This window comes from Chiloscyllium plagiosum, unplaced genomic scaffold (genome assembly GCF_037043375.1).
Source record: "Chiloscyllium plagiosum isolate Xiang-an unplaced genomic scaffold, Cpla_swu_hap1 HiC_scaffold_22, whole genome shotgun sequence".
Classification (NCBI taxonomy): domain Eukaryota; kingdom Metazoa; phylum Chordata; class Chondrichthyes; order Orectolobiformes; family Hemiscylliidae; genus Chiloscyllium; species Chiloscyllium plagiosum.
Genome location: NW_028270160.1, coordinates 33,973,145 through 33,993,812, shown reverse-complemented (window position 1 = coordinate 33,993,812; position 20,668 = coordinate 33,973,145). Strand labels below are relative to the sequence as shown.

At 40.6% G+C, this 20,668-nt stretch overlaps 1 protein-coding gene across 1 annotated transcript; it reads left to right on the top strand.

Annotated features, from left to right (window-relative positions):
- The first annotated feature begins 3,130 nt into the window (after positions 1-3,130).
- On the top strand, positions 3,131-19,064 carry LOC122561148 (testis-expressed protein 36-like). The gene is made up of 4 exons (XM_043712631.2): positions 3,131-3,267; positions 8,487-8,630; positions 16,085-16,141; positions 18,201-19,064. Exons 1-4 carry the CDS (start codon positions 3,217-3,219, stop codon positions 18,549-18,551), a joined length of 603 nt encoding a protein of 200 aa, XP_043568566.2. The 5' UTR covers positions 3,131-3,216; the 3' UTR covers positions 18,552-19,064.
- Positions 19,065-20,668: the final 1,604 nt, after the last annotated feature.

Below are 20,668 nucleotides of genomic sequence, written 5' to 3'. Positions count from 1 at the left end.
TGAACAAGGCCTTTTCTGCTTCACAGCTACCTCCAGGGCAACATGCAGAGGGACTGAAACTCCACCGTGTGGGATGGATCGATGAGAAAGACCTTTTTCTCCACAAGTCAAATTACATCTTGGTGCATGTATTTTAAGTTCTGGCATGAGACACTTTGCCTGATGATTTCGAGATCTGCTCAGGAAGCCATGTGACAGGATACATTGTCTCCCTTACTCGCCCTCGATTGTGCTGGCCTCTTACCTGCCCTCGATCTCTTCATAGCCAACTGCTGCCACGACATTAACTGCCTCAACTTCTCCACCCCTCTCACCCACTCCAACCTCTCACCCTCGGAACGTGCAGCCCTCCACTCCCTCCGTTCCAACCCCAACCTCACTATCAAACCGGCAGACAAGGGAGGCGCGGTAGTAGTTTGGCGCACCGACCTTTACACCGCTGAGGCTAAACGCCAGCTCGCGGACACCTCCTCCTACCGTCCCCTTGACCATGACCCCACACCCCACCACCAAACCATCATCTCCCAGACCATCCATAACCTCATCACCTCAGGGGATCTCCCATCCAGCGCCTCCAACCTCATAGTCCCACAACCCCGCACCGCCCGTTTCTACCTCCTGCCCAAAATTCACAAACCTGACTGCCCCGGCCAACCCATTGTCTCAGCCTGCTCCTGCCCCACTGAACTCATCTCTGCATACCTCAACACTGTCCTGTACCCCTTAGTCCAAGAACTCCCCACCTACGTTCGGGACACCACCCACGCCCTCCACCTCCTCCGTGATTTTCGCTTCCCCGGTCCCCAACGCCTTATCTTCACCATGGACATCCAGTCCCTATCCGCCTCCATCCCCCATCACGAAGGACTCAAAGCCCTCCACTTCTTCCTTTCCCACTGTACCAACTAGTATCCTTCCACTGACACCCTCCTTCGACTGACTGAACTGGTCCTCACCCTGAACAACTTCTCTTTCCAATCCTCCCACTTCCTCCAAACCAAAGGAGTAGCCATGGGCACCCCCATGGGCCCCAGTTATGCCTGCCTCTTCATAGGATATGTGGAACAGTCCTTCTTCCGCAGCTACACTGGCACCACCCCCCACCTTTTCCTCTGCTACATCGATGACTGTATCAGCGTTGCTTCGTGCTCCCACGAGGAGGTTGAACAGTTCATCCACTTTACCAACACCTTCCACCCCGACCTCAAATTCACCTGGACCGTCTCAGACTCCTCCCTCCCCTTCCTAGACCTTTCCATTTCTATCTTGGGTGACCAAATCAACACGGACATTTACTATAAACCGACCGACTCCCACAGCTACCTAGACTACACCTCCTCCCACCCTGCCCCCTGTAAAAACGCCATCCCATATTCCCAATTCCTTCGTCTCCGCCGCATCTGCTCCCAGGAGGACCAGTTCCAATACCGTACAACCCAGATGGCCTCCTTCTTCAAAGACCGCAATTTCCCCCCAGACGTGGTCGACGATGCTCTCCACCGCATCTCCTCCACTTCCCGCTCCTCCGCCCTTGAACCCCGCCCTTCCAACCGCCACCAGGACAGAATCACACTGGTCCTCACCTACCACCCCACCAACCTCCATATACAGCGTATCATCCGCCGTCATTTCCGCCACCTCCAAATGGACCCCACCGCCAAGAATAAATTTCCCTCCCCTCCCCTATCAGCGTTCCGAAAAGACCACTCCCTCCGTGACTCCCTCGTCAGGTCCACACCCCCCACCAACCCAACCTCCACTCCCGGCACCTTCCCTTGCAACCGCAAGAAATGCAAAACTTGCACCCACACCTCCCCCTTACTTCCCTCCAAGGCCCCAAGGGATACTTCCATATCCACCACAAATTCACCTGCACCTCCACACACATCATTTATTGCATCCGCTGCACCCGATGTGGCCTCCTCTATAGTGGGGAGACAGGCCGCCTACTTGTGGAATGTTTCAGAGAACACCTCTGGGACACCCAGACCAACCAACCCAACCACCCCTGGGCTCAACACTTCAACTCCCCCTCCCACTCCACCAAGGACATGCAGGTCCTTGGACTCCTCCATCGCCAGACCATAGCAACACGACAGTTGGAGGAAGAACGCCTCATCTTCCGCCTAGGAACCCTCCAACCACAAGGGATGAACTCAGATTCCTCCAGTTTCCTCATTTCCCCTCCCCCCACCTTGTCTCAGTCAAATCCCTCGAACTCAGCACCGCCTTCCTAACCTGCAATCTTCTTCCTGACCTCTCCGCCCCCACCCCACTCCGGCCTATCACCCTCACCTTGACCTCCTTCCACCTATCGCATTTCCAATGCTCCTCCCCCAAGTCCCTCCTCCCTACCTTTTATCTTAGCCTGCTTGGCACACTTTCCTCATTCCTGAAGAAGGGCTTATGCCCGAAACGTCGATTCTCCTGTTCCTTGGATGCTGCCTGACCTGCTGCGCTTTTCCAGCAACACATTTTCAGCTCTGATCTCCAGCATCTGCAGTCCTCGCTTTCTCCTCCCTTTCCCACACGACCAGTAAGGCTTTCACACAAACTAGATTTAAAGCTGGGTAATAAATATTTTAACTTTAACAACAGAATAATACATTGTTTGTGGCATAACATTCCTGCTCTCACAATGAGCATCACCAGCATAGGACATCCACCGCTGTATTTCGAAAGCTCCAGATGGATGCAAATAAACTATTTAAGATCTGAATTTGAAATAATTCGGAGGAGCGCTGGGCATAAGTGGGAATTGCATTGTTCAATCTGCCTTCAATTATGGCATTCAAATCAGTTACTGATTTTTAAGATAAAATGTTGCCACTGAAGTATGGTTCAGGAAGGAGTGTTTTCTTTCGAAGATCTCCAAAGCACAGTACGATTTTGGAGAGGGCTCGCCCTGGAGGGTGTGCCTTCTGTTCCCATGGTTTCTGTAAACTATTCAAGCTGAACCTGATGCTCAAGCCTAAGAACGACACACCGAGGTGAGGTGAGAGAGAGAGCTTCGGAACATTGGTATTACATTTTGTTGATTATTTTGTTAACATTAATGGAACATTTGTTGACCATTATTTGATTCGTTTGTTACTGATACCAGGGAAGCGTTCCTTCCGTTGTTCGGGAATGCCGCGTACCCAGTTGCAGTAGAAACACAGTCGCCTTGAAGAGAATCTCAGTTGTTGTCTAAAGTAATAACAAGTCTGGGAGACAATGCCTAAAGGAAGGAACTGTAATCCGAGCACCCAAAACGATGGAAAATGGGTAGGGAAATTAATGGACTTAATCTTAAAAATCGTAAAATTGATTTATTAATTTTAATTTGATGTTAAGTGGGGGGAATTTTGTTCTTTTATTTCTAACTTACGTTAATTCAAACATTATTACGAAATACCACCATTAATACAACAGTTTTATTAACATCTGGAGCCTACGTTTCTTATATCACAGAATCATAGAAAGATTTAAAAGACAGATTTAAAATGTTTGCAATACGCAAAGTTGCACTAAATATTTGAAAAGGTTATGTACTTCCAAGAAGGAAAGCCAGATACTAAATTGTTGTTTGTGAACCTTTCAACTGTCAAAAGTCATTGTAATGCAGCATGGTTGATTTTTGTTGCTAATACACTGGAGATATTATAAGGAATTGGATAACATTAGGAATAAAAACCGTAAACAAATAAGGATATTATTTCACAAGAGCCATATAACATGATAACCAAAATGATGTCAGTCATACCAGATTCACGTTTCACTGCGTTTTACCTTCCTCAGGCTATATGAGGAATCTCCTCATCCTCTAACCACAGAATAAATTCAATTTAGGCTGACATTGGTTGATCCATTCAGTTTTTCGTTTTGGTTCAGTTCTGGTTTTGGTTGCATACAGTGGAAGAGCTACAAGTCTCTGAGCCATGGAAATAGAATGCAGGAGAGGACTTCTCCTAGGGCAGAAAGAACATTCTTAGTCAAAACTGTCATTTGATGGCTGGTTCTTTCATTTAAAAAAAAACAAGATAATGACTCTTTTGATACCTTCCCAGAAGACAAAACCTAAGCAAAAAATGTATGTAGTTCTGACCTTGTAAGCTTCAGAATATACCCCACTAACTTAGCTTTAGCACATCTAACAAAGCAACTCTTGAGGAATAGGATTTCACCATTGGGTATCTATGCTGTATACCTGCTCAGTTCCTGAACTTGATTACAAATTTAACTGTTACCAGCAGACACTTTATTTTTGTTTCTGCTGACTGCAGCACTCTATGGCAAATGTTATATAATCACATTGGTGACTCTAACATCCACCTGAGAACAATTCATCAAGGGTCAGTGGAGTAGGGATTTATCAGAGGAACTACAGGTGAGAATGACAGATTTGCTTTCATATAGAAACTTTCATGACCAAAATGCTTCACAGCCAATAAAATATTTTGAAATGTAGTCACTGTTGTAATGTAGGAAATGTGGCAGCCTGTGTGTGCACAACAAGCTCCCAGAGAGAAAAAAATCTTGTGATTTAAGCCATGTTAGATACTGAAATTTTACTTCAAGATGGCTAGAATGTTGTCAGATACCTGTGTACATTATTCCATTATATCATTAACAAATGCCTGTTCTATAGCTGAGAAATTTCTCAAGTTTAAGTTAACAGTTTTTGGAAAATTTTTACCTGGACACTGAATATGAGAACTTACCCATATCTACAGCATTTTATATTTATTATGATTTTCATATAGAGGCACTCAGGTGCTGTTGAAACTCTGCAGATTTAACTTCCTTGTCATTTGAAGGGTATAGGATGGATTGAATCAAATCTTTAGGAAGATAGTGGCAATGCATTTTTAAGTTAAGGTTATGTTTATTATTCCGTACATGAGGAGTTCCTAATATCAAGTGTTGGATTTTCAGTTTGGATTTGAGATCATAAGCTAACCCTGACATCACACCATACACAACAATTATTTTTGGTGAGCCAACAAATTAGTGGGAGACAGTGACGACTGCAAATGCTGGAGATCAGAGTTGAGAGTGTGGTGCTGAAAAATCACAATAGGTCAGGCAACATCTGAGGAGCAGGAGAATCGAAATTTCGGGTGTAAGTCCTGCTCCTCAGATGCTGCCTGACCTGCTGTGCTTTTCCAGCATCAGCAAAGTAGTGGACAGAGGGTACACTCTCCATTCAATTAAGGATAGTAGATGAACACTGGGGCTGGCAATGGGGGACAGGGGATGGAGGACGCGGGTGGGGGGAGTGGAAGTGGAGGTGGTGGCTGCAGATGCCTGTAGAGAGAGAGAGAGAGAGAGAGAGAGAAAGAAAGAGAAACTTTACAACATGTGGCTAAAGATTAGTTTTTTTAAAAAATTGACTTTAAAGCAGCCACGACTGTCAGTCTGTGAACATAGAGGAACAATCCTTACATTTGAAAGTCAGCAGCCACAACAGGTAACCACAAGAGCAGACACATTCCTAGCAAGATGCAGTGTTACCCCCCCAAGCCCGCATCTCCCCATTTCCTTGCCTGCAGGTTGCTTTCTCTCATGGACGATATCTTTGCTTCAGTGAAAGGTCCATCAGCTGCAAGCCTTAATAGTCCATTTAATTACCTCATTTGGCTACCCACCGCAGTTGAGCAGATAGCTGTTCCAACCTAACCAGGCTTATCGAAAATGGCTTACAGGGAATGGTGGCTCCAGAAATCCACCTGCCAGCTAATTGCATGAAATTCAGGCATGCCCACCCCCCTGCTACACCCCCATTGGCCTTTGAAAGTCTAACCACAAATATCTGCTGAGATGATGTAAATTGTATTGTGACCAATTCCTGACAATCTCCCATTGTGGGGATGAGGTCACAGCTGGACAACAGTGGGTCTGTGCTGATTTGAAGTACTTGGGTCTTGGCTCTGCGAATCAATAGTTTAAACTCAGGTAACTTAGGTGCCCTTAAGGAGAAAATTGTATCCTCCATAGGTAAACAACAGAAACTTAGCTTGTATAGATTTTTCAGAACCTTTTTCAAGAAACTCAATTTCAATTAGTAATGAATTTCCAAATAAGTCAGAAAACCCACAAAATAAAATAAAGAAGCAGCTAGCTGGTGCACAAAATGAAACAATTCCTCATTATAGGTGCATTAGATTAATAGAACTTTGCATTTGTCTTCATTTTATCCTAGTGGAGATCACGAGGAGTGCTTCCTTCCCAACTAAATTCTGCAGTTGCAGTTTCAATTTTTGGAAAGCTGTGGGAAAATTTGTTTCCATTCATTTCCCAATAAATTATTGTAAGTCATTCCTTTCCCACCCCAATCCTGTGAAGAAAATCCTATGTATCGAATTTTTGAAGCATCTCTACTCCCTGAAACAAAGACTTCCACTTTTATATGACATTTTAATCAGTGGGTGTGTCGAAGTGTTTTTACAGCCAATGAAATGCATTTTGAAATTGCACAAAGTAAGAAATATCAATATGATATTGATTGAGGGATAAATATTGGCCACAGTACTAGATAACTCCACTACTCATCTTCAATGTAAAATGCCTTGCAATCTTTAACATTCACCCAAGCACCCAAACACCTCATCCAAAATGAATGTACCTCAAACAGAGCAGCACTCCTTCATTCAAGTGTCAGATTTAATTAGTTTGCTCAAATGATGAATTGGAACTTGAAGGAAGTGTATGAACAATTTAGCTTTGGTTGACAGTACTGCCCACTTGAAGTTGTCACATGTAGTTGTCATTTTCAGTGAAAACATAACTGATTTGATCAAAATGTAGGAGCCAAATTACAAGATTTTCTTGAATGCAAGAAAGGTCTTTCTAAGATTAGTAATTCTGAATTCTGTATATCAATGTTTCTGGATTTGTGAACATGTGCAGTAGAGCTTGTATACTCAGGTACATAGAAGGAACTTTCGGGTGCATGCGCAATTGCAACCACACCAGGTGTCAGTAGACACTGGCTTTAAGAACAGTGAGTTTCAGATAATTGAGCAAATTGAATGATTTAGTTCATATGGTAGAATAGATACCCAAAGCCACAAAGCAGTGGCATGTTTGTATTTAAATTATGCTGGCTATTTGACATTTTGTAAAACACAGGATTTTTTTTGACTCGATATACTCATTATGGTGCTCGCAATCTGTCAATTATTTTCATCAATTGATTCACCTCACTTATAGGAGAAGGAAATGTTATACTCACATTATCAGGTCCAAAATAAATACGTAATCTAAATTTATTTTTAAACCAATAATCTAACTGATGACACTGACCTTCTATGATCTGAAACTAAGGAGGTCATGCAAAGACATTGTTGTCTTCATATGTAGTCTTCAATTTGTTGCAACCAGCTTTGCTCCCTTCTTTATAACTCTTTCCTCATCAGTGGCAAGAAGCATATTTCTTTTCAGCATGTAGTTGTCACATTTCAATGAAAACGTAATTGATTTGATCAAAATGTAGGAGCCAAATTACAAGATTTTCTTGAATGCAAGAAAGGGGAATTTTATTATTTGCTTCCTGGAAAAGATAATAAAAATGCAACATTACCACACATACACAAACACATATAATCAGGTTAAAGAGAAAGAGGAAGAGTTTCTAGTGCAGACAGAAAGGTATAAGCAATGGTAATTCCAAGTTCTTAGAGTGCTTGAGTTGTGACAATGATCTGAGGCCAGACTGTTTAACTTTGGCACATAGCTTCAGCAGTAACAAAATTTTTACGATATCCTTGAGTTTTTCAAATTACATTTTCGTTGGGCACAGTCGAAAAGCATTGTCTTCCATACATTGCTTACAAATCCACTTTTCCTTGGCACTCCTCTACTTCTCAAAATCAGCTGTTATAATATAGTTTAGTGCATATTCTAGATTCTACTTTCTTTGTTTTAGCTGGATGATCTGCACCTCAAAGTGTAAGTTCAAAATGGTGTGAATCAACTGGGAAATATAGAAACAAAAACAGAAACTGCTAGAAAAGCTCAGCAGGTCTGGCAGCATCTGTGGAGAGAAATCAGAGTTAATGTTTCGGGTTGAGTGACCGTCCATAGAATTTTACAGCATCCTCAGTTCTTTTGCTTTTTATTGGGATATATAGATTTGAGTTCAATGCCTTTTATAATTATGTTAATTTTGTCTCAGACTGATCTTGGTTTATTGATGATTTCATGAGCTTGGCTCAACTTTGTCTGGTGACCACAGCAGCCATTTTAGATCAGCATTTAGCCTTTCTAAAATAATTTTTAGTCTTTGAAAGCTTTCAGGTATGACAGTCAGATGATGAAAGTTTAATATTGATAGTTCATTTTCCTATGGTTGTAACAGTATTGAAATAAAAACAGTAACAGCCCACTTATATAGACCACTAGCCCCAGCTGCTGGATGTAAAGTCTTATCCTGTTTCATATTTTGCATACAGAATGTATAGTGCTCAGTTATCAATAGAAGCCTTGCATGTCCATTCTTTCAGTTTAACCATCCAAATGTGCAAGAATTCCGAATCTGTGTAGAGCCTGAATCTACGGCAGATAAATGTATGACAATGCAAAACCAGAATTTTTCTCCAAGCAAGTTAAATGATAAATTACCATCATTGTATGGCGAATATGAGAAGGTAAGGCAATGTGCTATAAAAGTAGATGCACCATTTTTAACACTAAAGTCAATCTACATGAGCAGTTTGTCCTTCTGAAAAGGAATTAAATGTCCATTGTGCCATCAGGAAAGGAGACCACTGCTGGGACTTCGGGTAATTCAAAACTCCTAGATCCCAGTGGAAAGGTATGTCAGAATTTCACCAGGTCTAGTCCAGTAGGCCTCTAGGAAGTGAGGGAATGAGAGTTTGTTTAGGAGTGAAAGAGTGCTGGAACAGTCAGGCAGGGGCAGTGGGGAATCTTTGGCAGTTGCCTCCATTGGGCACAAACAGAAGAGACACTATCTCCACCTGCAACAAGGTTGCGAGTGGAGTGCATGTGATAGGGGGAGGAAGTTCTTAAGTAGCTTTTAATTGTCCACTTAAGGACCTCAGTTGGCCTGCAGGCAGGCTGTCCTGAGCATCCGTGCCAAGGTTAAAATAGAAGTAACAGAGTGCAGGTGATTGGCATGGTGCCGTCCTTGTACCTCAGTTTTTGTTGCCAGACCATTCTAGGGGAGGATATAGAATTCCACCTGATGTTGCTAATATATGTTATGGCAACTGTCAAAGGAGATTATTTGAGGAGACACTTCACCCTATTGTAGTGATTTCTGTCTGCTGCTAATGCATTGCTGCTTTATGCTCAATTTATTAGTTGAGTTTTGAATATAGAACTGATATAATTCATGCAGTTCTGAAAATAAGTCCTTACTATTTGCAGTTCAAATTAAGTGCAAGCAATAAATATGCTAGGTCTTCGACATTGTCACCATTTTTGCTGGTGCAGCAACTGGTTTGGCAAAATAGCAGATTTTTGTATTGTTTTTATATCAAATGGACTGGGTAAGGGTAATTTGAAAATTGGACTTGGCCATCAGTGTTGCCGACAGAGCTAATTCTTTCTGTGAGAAGGCTAACAAATACACTTTACTCACCACAAAATCAGGTTCTTGGCAAGGAAGATACTAGCACTAAATGAACCCTTTCTTCCCAGAATTAATTAATTCAAAAGTTATTTGACAGCTCAGATTTTGAACTTTCCCAAATAAAGTACACTCCGTGCTTGCTTATCTCACTGCTTTCTCCAAATACTGTTCAACATGGAAGAATACTGCTTTATTACCTGAGAGAGAACAGTGGGTGGTAATCAGTGGAAACTTTCTTTGACCTGAAACCATGAAACCTCACAGCTTCCAGAATCAATATTGAGATCTTCCCGAACTACCTCTGTTTGATTGTATTTCAATGTGCCTCTGTCCCTTGTCCTGTTGGTGGAACAATATATATTTAAGATCTTAAATCATTGCACTTATTCATTCTACCTATAAACTTGGTGTTGATTGAATATGGCAACAAGGAACACCAGTAAACCTGAATGCAGTAGGAATTGGAAAATAAACTTTCTATTGGTTGGAGTCAACAAATGGGAAGCTAAGTGCAATACTTTTGGAGTTCTCTTGTCACGGCCCAACCATCTTCAGTTCTTCTTTAATGATCTTCCTTTCATCCTAAGGTCAAAAGTGGTGATGTTTGCTGATGATGGCACTGCATATATTTCTATTCACAATTCTTCAGTTAAGAAAGTAGTGTATACTGGCGTGCAGTACTCAGACTTGAGTTGAGAACCAGGTATAACAACTGAACAACATGAATGTGAGTCTCTCATTTTGCCTCATTAAAATGCGGTTTTATTCCACCTGCCAGATAGAAACTGACCAGTGATAATTCCCGATGTAAAAGTCAAAGCAGGTACTTGGCAACTCCAGTTCATCTCTTGCTCCTCAAGACCTCTATAAAACACTACGAACCATCGTCTCATGGCATGTTTCATGGGCAATAACCATAAGCAACCCCACTTCTCTGAATTTTGGCATTTAATATATACCAGCCTCATTGCACTCTCTGGGCGCATCTCCAATTCACTTATAATGCAATTCTGCACTTCAGTGCTGCTCATTGGAGTACAACAGCATCTTTTTTGGAGATGTGATTGCAAGGATTGTTTGCAAGTAGGGGATGGCACCCAACTGTTAACTTTGACCCGACAAATGGCAAGCAATAGTCGAGTGGTATAGTTACTAGACTAATAATCCAAAGAGCAGGTAATATTTTGGAGCTCCTAGGTTCGAGTCCCACTACTGCAGTTCTGGAATTAGAATTCAATTATTACAAATCTAGTGTTAAAACTCTAATGATAACCATGAAACCATTGTCAATTGTTAAAAAAAAGCACCATTTGGTTCAGTTCTTTAGGAACAAAAAGGAAATTAACCTAGTGTGGCTGACATGTGACTCTAGCACCACAGCAATATGATTTTCTCTTAACTGTCCTCTGAAGTGGTCTAGCAAGTCACTCAGTAGTAACCATCACTAGAAAGTCTAAAAAAAATGAAATTGGACAGATCACTCACAGGTCCTTGTGAAGAAGGGTCATAGGACTCAAACATGATATCTATTATCCCTCAATAAATGCTGCCAGACCTGTTGTGTTTCTCCAGCAAACATGATATCTATTATCCCTCCATAAATGCTGCCAGATCTGCTGTGTTTCTCCAGCAATTTCTATTTTTGTTTGTTTCACATCTCCAGCATCCACACTGGCATCAAGCAACTCCAGCCAAATTGGAGTCAGTGGGAATCAGAGACAACAAACTTTACTTGCTGGAATGATAACTGGCACAAAGGAAGATAGTTGTGGTGACTGGAGGTCAGTCATCTCAGCTCCAGGATATCTCTGCAGGTATTCATGAGGCTAATGTTCAAGGCTCAACAATCTTCAGCTGCTTCATCAATTATCTTCCCTGCATCATAAGGTCAGATGCAGGGATGTATGCTGATGATTGCAAAATGTACGCTGCCATTTGGGACTTCACAGACACTGAAGCAATCCATGTACAAATACAACAAGACTTGGACAGTATCCAGGCTTAGACTGACAAGTGGCAAGTAACTTTCATGTCACACAAATGCCAGGTAATCTCCAACAAGAGAGAATTTAACTAACACCTCTCTGACATTCAATGGCTTTGCCATCACTGAATCTTCCACTATCAATATCCTGGGGGTTACCATTGACCAAGAACTGAACAAGACTAGTCATAAAAGTTCTGTGGCTTCAAGAGCAGGTTAGAAGCTAGGAATTCTGCAGCAAGTAAGTTTCCCAAATTTTGTCTGCCACCTACAAGGCATAAGTCAGGAGTGTGATGCAATACTACCCAATTGCCTGGATGAGTGCAGTTTCAATAACACTCAAGAAGCTTGACACAATCTGAAGAAGGGCTTATGCCCGAAATGTCGATTCTCCTGTTCCTTGGATGCTGCCTGACCTGCTGCGCTTTTCCAGCAACACATTTTTAGCTCACTCATTTTATGACAACATTGATGTCACAGCATTTCTGCCTGATCTTGCCTTGCAGTTTGGAACTTCTCCAGAGCTTGAAGGCTCATAGCACTTCTGTGTTGCTTTATCTTTTCACATAGATACAAAGTCAGGCAGTTGGCTTTGTTGTCATCAGTGATCAGTCTAAGCATGGACCTGTTGTTGTATGGGACAGTGCTATGTCAATCATACACCTGCATCATAAGCTAGCAGTGTACATAGCAAACGCATTGCATGCACTTCATCCAAATGGTCATGTTTCAAAGTCTAAGGGGAATAGTCTTTAGTGTACTGTCAGTCAGGGGTCTGAGTACAATAAGTCAATGGCACTGTCTGCCCTCAGTCCAGGAACACATCATTCGGCTGCTTGGAGTAGTCAGGATCAGGGGTACATATCAGTACAGTCTATGAGTGGGCCACTGTCACTAATAGAGGTCAACTGAATGCAAATCAAGAGGGTTATCAGGGAATGCTGCTCTGTTGTGAAGTTGAGAAACTCAATTACGGGGATTGAAGGCAGCAATCTGGGATGCAGAGGGGAGAGGAATGGTGGGAGCCGATAGTGCATCGGATGACACTGAATGCTTTAGGAGGACCTCTTATTCATAGTCACCACCGACATGACCTCAACAAGATTAAACTGTACAGCCAGGGCTCAGGGGATAATGATGAGAACCGCAGATTTGAGGGCTGCAAGGCACAAAGCACAAAGATAATACAAGTTCTCATAGGCTGCATAGGGAAATGGAACTGATTCCTTCTCACCCTGAACTGTAAATATTTGCCAATATGCAATGATGGCTTTCTTAGATGATTTGATATTGGGGCAATTTGGTACTAGTACTCATACAGCGCTTAGAATCTCCTACTGTCTCTTTGCAACATGACTGGTGCTGCATGAATTGAAATAAGGTTTTATTGTAAGACTTTCAAGGAGGATCATTCCATAAACATTTTCATCAGAATGCTCTATGTCCCATTATATGGAGGAGTATGCAAATTTGTGATTTATGAGTAATGCGAATGCTGACTGTTCAAAATAGTGAGGACTTGTACTTAGGTTTCTCACACAGGTTCATTGCAATTATGACTGAGAGATCCAGCCATAGCAGGGTTTATTATCACTGTTGTTGTGATGCAATAAAGGCATGAATAAATAGAGAAAGGACAGATGTGACAGCAAGCCCAGGATCAGCAGCAAACTGCAACAGATGCCAAACAGCTTTCACGTGAAGAGGTCACGGCTAAATCTCCCCTCAGTATAAACAGGATAGCCAGAGTCTTCTGTCCTCTGTGTTATTTCCTCTGAATGAGCACAGGTTACAGATATCCCAGGTCACTGTCACAAAGTATGTCAACTGCTGGAACAGGACCTGTGACCTGAAGGTGTTGGTGGCTTAATAGATGACAGCTGCACTCACCTTTACACATTAATTTCTTGCAAGGAGTGACTGAGGCTGATTGTAATCTCTCAGTTATCCATGCACCAATGCATCAAGTTTATTACCGATGCCACTTGTGCCAGATCTCACCATTTCACTTTGTTTCCCCATGATTTGGTCAGTGTTACAGCCCAAGCAATAAGCTTTGGCATGGTGCAGGCTGTAATAGACTGTATACGAATCACATTGAGAGGCTTAAATCACAACATAGCTAAGTTCATCAGTAGAAAAGGATTCCATTCTATCAACATGCAAGTTACCTATGACTATTGGTATATCCTTAGGACCTGCCATGATGCTTATATTCTGCATTTCTGCTGCAATTGAGGGGCCAGATGCCTTGCATGGACAAAGGGCTGCCCTTTCCAACCATGGTTAATGATCCTGTTAGGCAACCCTGACTGAGAGTGAGTGTCAATACAATGCAGCCCATTCTTTTACCTGTTCCAGTGCATGGATTTGTCTGGGTGGACCTTGCAGTACAATCAAGGTGGAGTCTGCACAACTGAAGCAAGCAAAGAGGAGATGTGCTGGAAGATGATGAACTGGGAGAGTTCCAAGGAAGAAAAGGAGGACATTGAGCAGGAGGAGCATCATTTTCTGTTTGACTGAACACACCAGCTCTATGGATAACAAGCCAGGCAGGATTTAATTGACACTCAGTTCCAGTAGATGAAAGCTGGGTGCAATGATTGTTCATTGATTGCTTGCCTTTAGAGTCACAGAGTCATAGAGATGTGCAGCATGGAAACAGATCCTTTGGTCCAACCTGTTCATGCCGATCAGATATCCCAACCCAATCTAGTCCCACCTGCCAGGACCCAGCTCATATCCCTCTAAACCCTTCCTATGCATGTACCCATCCAGATGCCTTTTAAATATTGCAATCGTACTAGCCTCTACCACTTCCTCTGGCAGCCCATTCCAGGCAGTGCATTTCAGTAACAAAGACAATCCAAGCCATTATATTTTTCAAAAGGAAATTAGGTAAAGAAGTGAAAAGGAACAATGAGAAATAATTCATGAGAACACAAAGAAAATTCGATTTGGATAGTTAAAAGCTGTATATAAAGCAACAGTGGAACAGCTAACTGTGGTGGGCTTAGTAATGTCCTCCTGAAATTTGTATAAACTTTATTGTTTTGATAAGTATATTGAAAATTGAAACAGTTCAACTAATTTTTGCAATAAATTTTCAGGAAGAAAATAAACAGAAAATTTTCTGTAAGCTTTTTCAAATGTTGGGGTGATTTCGAACGTTAATGTAATTTTTAGCTCATTTACAGCAGCCACTAACACGATGAGCAGAGAATTGATACAGAGGTAGATTGGACATTCATCCAACTATTAAGCACCAACAAATTTAATGGCTTTCTGTTCTGAGAAACAAAAGCAGCTTCTGACTCTTTTTAGTCTTACTTGCTATTGTTGAATAACAATTGATGTTTTGATCTAGTTGAAGGCTTTCCTGCATGTCCTGGTTCCAAATTGAACAATAATAAAATGTTGGGACATACTGAATGTTTAGGAAAGAGCAGTGCTGAGAAAAAGAAGATTATAAGATGAGATATGGCAAAGGATGTAGGATGTGTGGATTGACTCTGAAACAGCAATAGGTGTCAGTCAGTATAATGAAGTGTGAGATATGTCACCTATATGCCCTGAGAGGTGTTGATTTGTGGTTGCTCAATTGCTATATGCAGAGAGAAGAGGAACTCCAGACTGTCAATGCTTGATGGGGTACATGGCTGACTTCAAAAATCGGGCAATGGCAACAATTCTGGATATGACAGCAGTGGTGACATCCTCCACTTATGTTAAGTGGGAGAATAAGACAAACAATGTTCAGGCTGACCAATTTGTTCAGTAAATTTCCCACCTATTGATGGATATTGGACATCTCTCTTTTTCCCAATGGATCTGCAAAGTAAAAATAACTTGACGAGCAGTATTTAAAAGCTATAGAGCATCAAATTAGTTTCTTCTTAGTAATTAGTGACCAATTCCTGGTAATGGTTTTCTTTAAAATAACATTGAAACTACCTAGAATTGAGTTTTATGATCCTGAATCTGAATGGATCTCCAAGTCTTGTTACAATGGGCCATGAATATCACAAGGAAAAAAGAGACTCTGACTTATAAATTTCTTATGGCCTAATGACATCATAAATTGTTCACAACTAATGATCTATGTTTGTATTGCAATTACTGTCAGTTTGTGGACAAATCTTTCTCTGCAACAAGGCCCCATTGACAGTCATTTTGTTCAGTTCTTCTGTTTTGCAATATTGTTTAAGGGAGTAATGTTGATTAAGATATTTGAAAACCTTCTACTCTTTGAGTAAAGTCATGGGACCTTTAGCAGTCCTCTTTAACATGTAGACAAAGTTTACTATTGCATTCAGAAGAAAATCACAGAATCGCATAAATGTTGCACTGAAGTCTGGGAATATGGCTTAAACTCACAGCCTTCTCATTTGGAAAGCTTTATGAATAGAACTGTATCATTCTCATACAGTTATTAAATATATCTCAATATTTGTTAATTGTTAATTAATATAAATTGTTACAGAATTCTAAAATATTTTATACTTTGTCATAATCTATCACAGAGGAGATTTCCACGCACAACGTATAGTTTGGATCATACACTTAAACCTCTTCCCTTTGTAAGTACCTGAATTTATTGATACTATTGAAGTCATTCAATTTAAGAAACTCTGTCAGATATCAAATGCAATATCGTTGACATTATTTGTGCTTCAATTCAGTGGAATTCAAGTTGTACAAAATAAATGCTAAATTGAATCTCAATGTCTTTCTAAACTTGTGAAGTTTTGGTTAGTTTCTTTTTCTAACTGCCAATCATATCACATTCCACTCAGTTTACTACAGGATTTTGTTTCTGTCTGAACTGACTCAGGGCTATGATCTCCATTGTAATTTCATGCGAATGCTAAATTTGACTGCAAGCAGGTTGTTGTGTTCTGTCGATGAGCAGTGTATGGTAATAAGCCAAGACCAGGAGGACATCACATGACTAGCAGCCATGAGGGAAGCAAGAAATTAGCAGGATAGACTAAGAATGTGTAAGGGTATATTGTTCTCAACTGCAAGTTATTAGTTTATATGTTAAGTAAACCTATTTGAGATGTTCAAGTAATTTGAACCTCTGCTACTGAATAAGTTATTATGAGAGTGGTAATTCTGTGTTAAAGAACACATCTCTAGAATAAAACACCCTGAGCAATGGAGGTTGGAGCTTGACATTGATTCCACTGAAACTGAAATCATTAATGCAAATTTTTTTGTTGGTATCAAACTGCTTAAGGCAAATTAAGTCTTATTTGTAGCATATTAAACTCCAGTGCTATTGATTTATGTTAATTTCTACTTAAATCAGCATGGTAGCCTCATTATCCTATCTCATGGCTTCAAAGGCCTCCTGCAGATCCTTCTACTCAGCGTCCTCTTTCCTTTTCCTGGTGGGATTCTTGGCTGTTCTAGTTGTGTCAGTCCTGAAGCGAGCCATACTTGCCTGCAATGAATCAAAACCTGGCAATAATCTTCTTTATTTTTTATACCTAGTGTATCCCAAGCAACTATGTTGTCAGTTGTAAAGCTTGCCATGAAAAATAATTGTTGGATCCTTGAGGAACCCCTGCTCCATTGATCTAGCTAATTGAGCTATTATCACACCCTATTGTGTGGCACATGAGCGTACTCAAAATGTTCTTCATGGTGGCAAATGGCTTTCACAATCAGAATATTTTTAAGCATCGTTCAAACCATATACCTTGCTGACTTTAGGATGTGACTAGTTTTCATCAGAATCTTCTTTAAATATCTGTCTTTGGAATACAGTCATCTCCAGTTATAAATTAGGCAGGGATTCAGTTGTGATTTAACATGGTAACCCAAAGCTTACAAGGCAGAACATATCTGACAAAAGCCATCACTGCTTGGTCAATGCTTTCTTTTAAAAACACCTCCCATACTGGTTTTTAGATTACTTATTGTACAAAGCTATTTTGGTGGATACTGTAGTGTTTATGATTATGGTGTGAGCTGTCAAGGCACGCAATGGATGCCAAATAGCAATAATTGGTTACTTTATTGTGACTAATATTAGTAAAAGAGGAACAAAATTAGCTGCTGTCAAAGGAGATGATCCACACCTGCTGATTTCTTTCATTGCTTGTAGCCTTACCATGCACTACACAAGACTATAATATCACTGAATAAACAGCTCAGTTCACCCGGTGATGGCAACTACTTCAGACAAATACTAAACTTTCCGATAGCAAGTGTGAAATAACATTTTATTTCGAATGATTGATTTTGGAACATGTAAATATAATTGCTGGTTTATTTACAGCAAAATAATACAAAGCAACATTTTTATGCTGTTCTTTACTTTGAGTAATCTTTCTTAATTTCAGCAATGATGTATTTTAAGTTTTATTCCTCTCTTTTCTATGCCATACAGTGCACCCCATATTGAATAGTTTAAGTAAGCAATCTTCTCCTAAGCTATTTGTAATGTTATGTAGTTGATCATTAATGAGTGTACAAGACTATGCTTTGCATCCGCTATTTGAGGCAGTTGTGGTTACTACCCATTTCCATTGATCTAGCCAGGATCAGTATGTCATGAAATAATGGACTTATTTCTAGTTGTCTCGACAGTTTTTTAATTTGAATTGTGTGTTATTTTGTCTCTTATAGGACTTGGAACAGAAGAAACCCTCTATAGTAAAACAGACTGCACATACTTTTGAGCTGTGGGATCAAGGAAATCCATCTGAGATGAGTGGTAGATTTGGTTTTACCATATATCAGACATCTTACCAGGGTAACCAGGAGACAGAACGCCCCTTCTGCAGACGTTTCCCCAAAATTCCTAGCAAAAGATCCAAACTTGCTCAAACTCAGAACCCTACTGAAGTAATGTGGTTTGGGAAAAATAGTTCCCTATATAGAACTCCGCTAGAAATTTTAGGTAATACTCAACGTCCTCTTTATCCTTCTGGGAAGAAGTCCGATCGTACAAAATCTTCCCGAACAAATTGCAAGTAGAGTAGATTTCTACTTGTATTTCTTTTAGTCCTGTACATTTATACTTTAACAGGAAATAAAAATAGATAGATATGTCAGTAAATTATATTTTATATGTTTATTATTGACATGCAGATTCTGAGTGTCTGTTGATTTCCAACCAGTGCAACTGTTCCTTGCAAGTACTCCAAGCATCTTCCACTCCAGCTCTGTCCCCAGTCTTATGTTGAAGAAGCATTTCTCCTGTCATTTCAAACAATGTACAATATCTAGGAACCAGGAATAGGCCATTCAGCCCTTTGATCCTGATCTATGGCCTAACTCCATATGTCTGCTTGGGCCCATATCCTTTGATACCTTTGCTTACTAAAAATGTATCTATATCAGACTTGAATTTATAAATTGAATTAGCATTGAATGCCATTTGAGGAAGAGAGTTCCAAACCTCCACTACTCTTTGTATTGCTTTCTAACATCTCTCCTGAATAGCCTGGTCCTAATTTTTAGACTGTGCCTCCTGATTCTAGAATTTTCAACCAGTGGAAATAGTTTATCTACAACAAATAAACTAAAATTCATCTTTCAGCTCCTCATTTATTCATTTTCCTAACAGATAACACAAAACACACAAGTAGAAAATCAGAAAATAAAATTTGCCTGAAAAGTTGTCTAATCTTTAACAATATCTAACAATAGATAGAGAAGTTGACATGAAAATTTTTGAATCTCAAATGTTTTCTAATTGTCTGATACAAAATAGATCAATGAGTGTATTTATTTCAAGACAATGAGGAAATATCTTTAACTCAGACTATCATTGTGTTTTTTTTGGACTGCAAACTACTGAAAAGTGAGCTGGAGAAATTCTATATATGATCTTAAAAATAGCGTGTGTGTGTCTGTGTCTGTGTCTGTGAGTGATTTAAGCCTGTGTTAATTACAGATTAAGTAGGACTTCAAGATTATGATTAAGAGTTTCATGGTTGGAATTTCAAACTTCATGAAGTATTGCACTGCAACATTACAGATGCATTGGACAGGAAACTCATTTGGAGAGTACTACTGCAGAGGCACCACAGATTCTTTCCCACATGATGGGAGAGAGCTGGGATGTGGAGCAGGAAGTGTTGCATCCAGAATCAGGATGGGGTGGCATAGTGCATCAGTGGTTAACACTGTTGCCTCACAGCGTAAAGGACCTGTGTTCAATTCTACCCTCAGGTGACTGTGTGGAGTTTGCACATTCTCCCTGAGTCTGCATGGGTTTCCTCTGGATCCCCTGGTTTCCTCTAAGGGTCCAGATGTGCAGGTTAGGTGGACTGGCTATGCTAAATTGCCCATGGAGTCCAGGGATCTATATGTTAGGTGGGTTAGCCATGGGAAATGCAAGATTATGGGGATAAAGTAAGGGATTGGTCTGGGTGGGATGTTCTTCAGGGGTTGTTGTGGACTCAATGGGCTAAATGGCCTGCTTCCACAGTGCAGGGATTCTAATCCTAATGATTGGAAGAGTGAGATCACAGCATCATGGACACCAGCGTAACAAGTACTAAAATCTGACAACAAATATTCAGGGAATGTTTTCCTTATTCATACTTAAAGCAATGCACATTAGGAAGTGGGATTGGATTTGTACCTTGATTAAAAATTGTAGACAATGTACTTCCTTAGATTAAAAGGAAACAGATGACTGAGTTTTAATAGTTGGACAAAGGGATTGTCTTGGGTGTGGCTAGCAATGTTAATGGTGTTGTGTTGATTTTATTTCATTGACTTCATTTGAACTGCTCATTTTCCAGACCTATCCTTTGGTGCATTTCTCATTCAACAGCATTGTAACTTTCAGGCCAATGCTACAACTAATTTTTATGAAAAGGAAATGATTTGAATGCAATAGTTGGATTGAACTATCTTTCGGATGAAGTGGAACATGACTTCTGATGACATTGTCAGATGCTGTCTTGCACACAAATTAAGTAAAATGTGCATGGTTGAGACCATTGACGTTTTCTCTGACAGCCAGGTGAGGAGCAGCAGGCACAATAGTTACATTTGTCCCATTCTTTGTCCTCAGCTGCCAATCATTCTGTATCTCTTCACACCTGCAGCTTCTAGCTGCAATAGGATGTTATGAAGTA

Bases quoted from the DNA above. Each gene is read 5' to 3' on its own strand.
- LOC122561148 (XM_043712631.2), top strand. From the start codon at position 3,217: ATGCCTAAAGGAAGGAACTGTAATCCGAGCACCCAAAACGATGGAAAA. The intron at 8,631-16,084 runs GTAAGGCAATGT...AATCTATCACAG, and splicing joins TGTATGGCGAATATGAGAAG to AGGAGATTTCCACGCACAAC. The intron at 16,142-18,200 runs GTAAGTACCTGA...TGTCTCTTATAG, and splicing joins CACTTAAACCTCTTCCCTTT to GACTTGGAACAGAAGAAACC.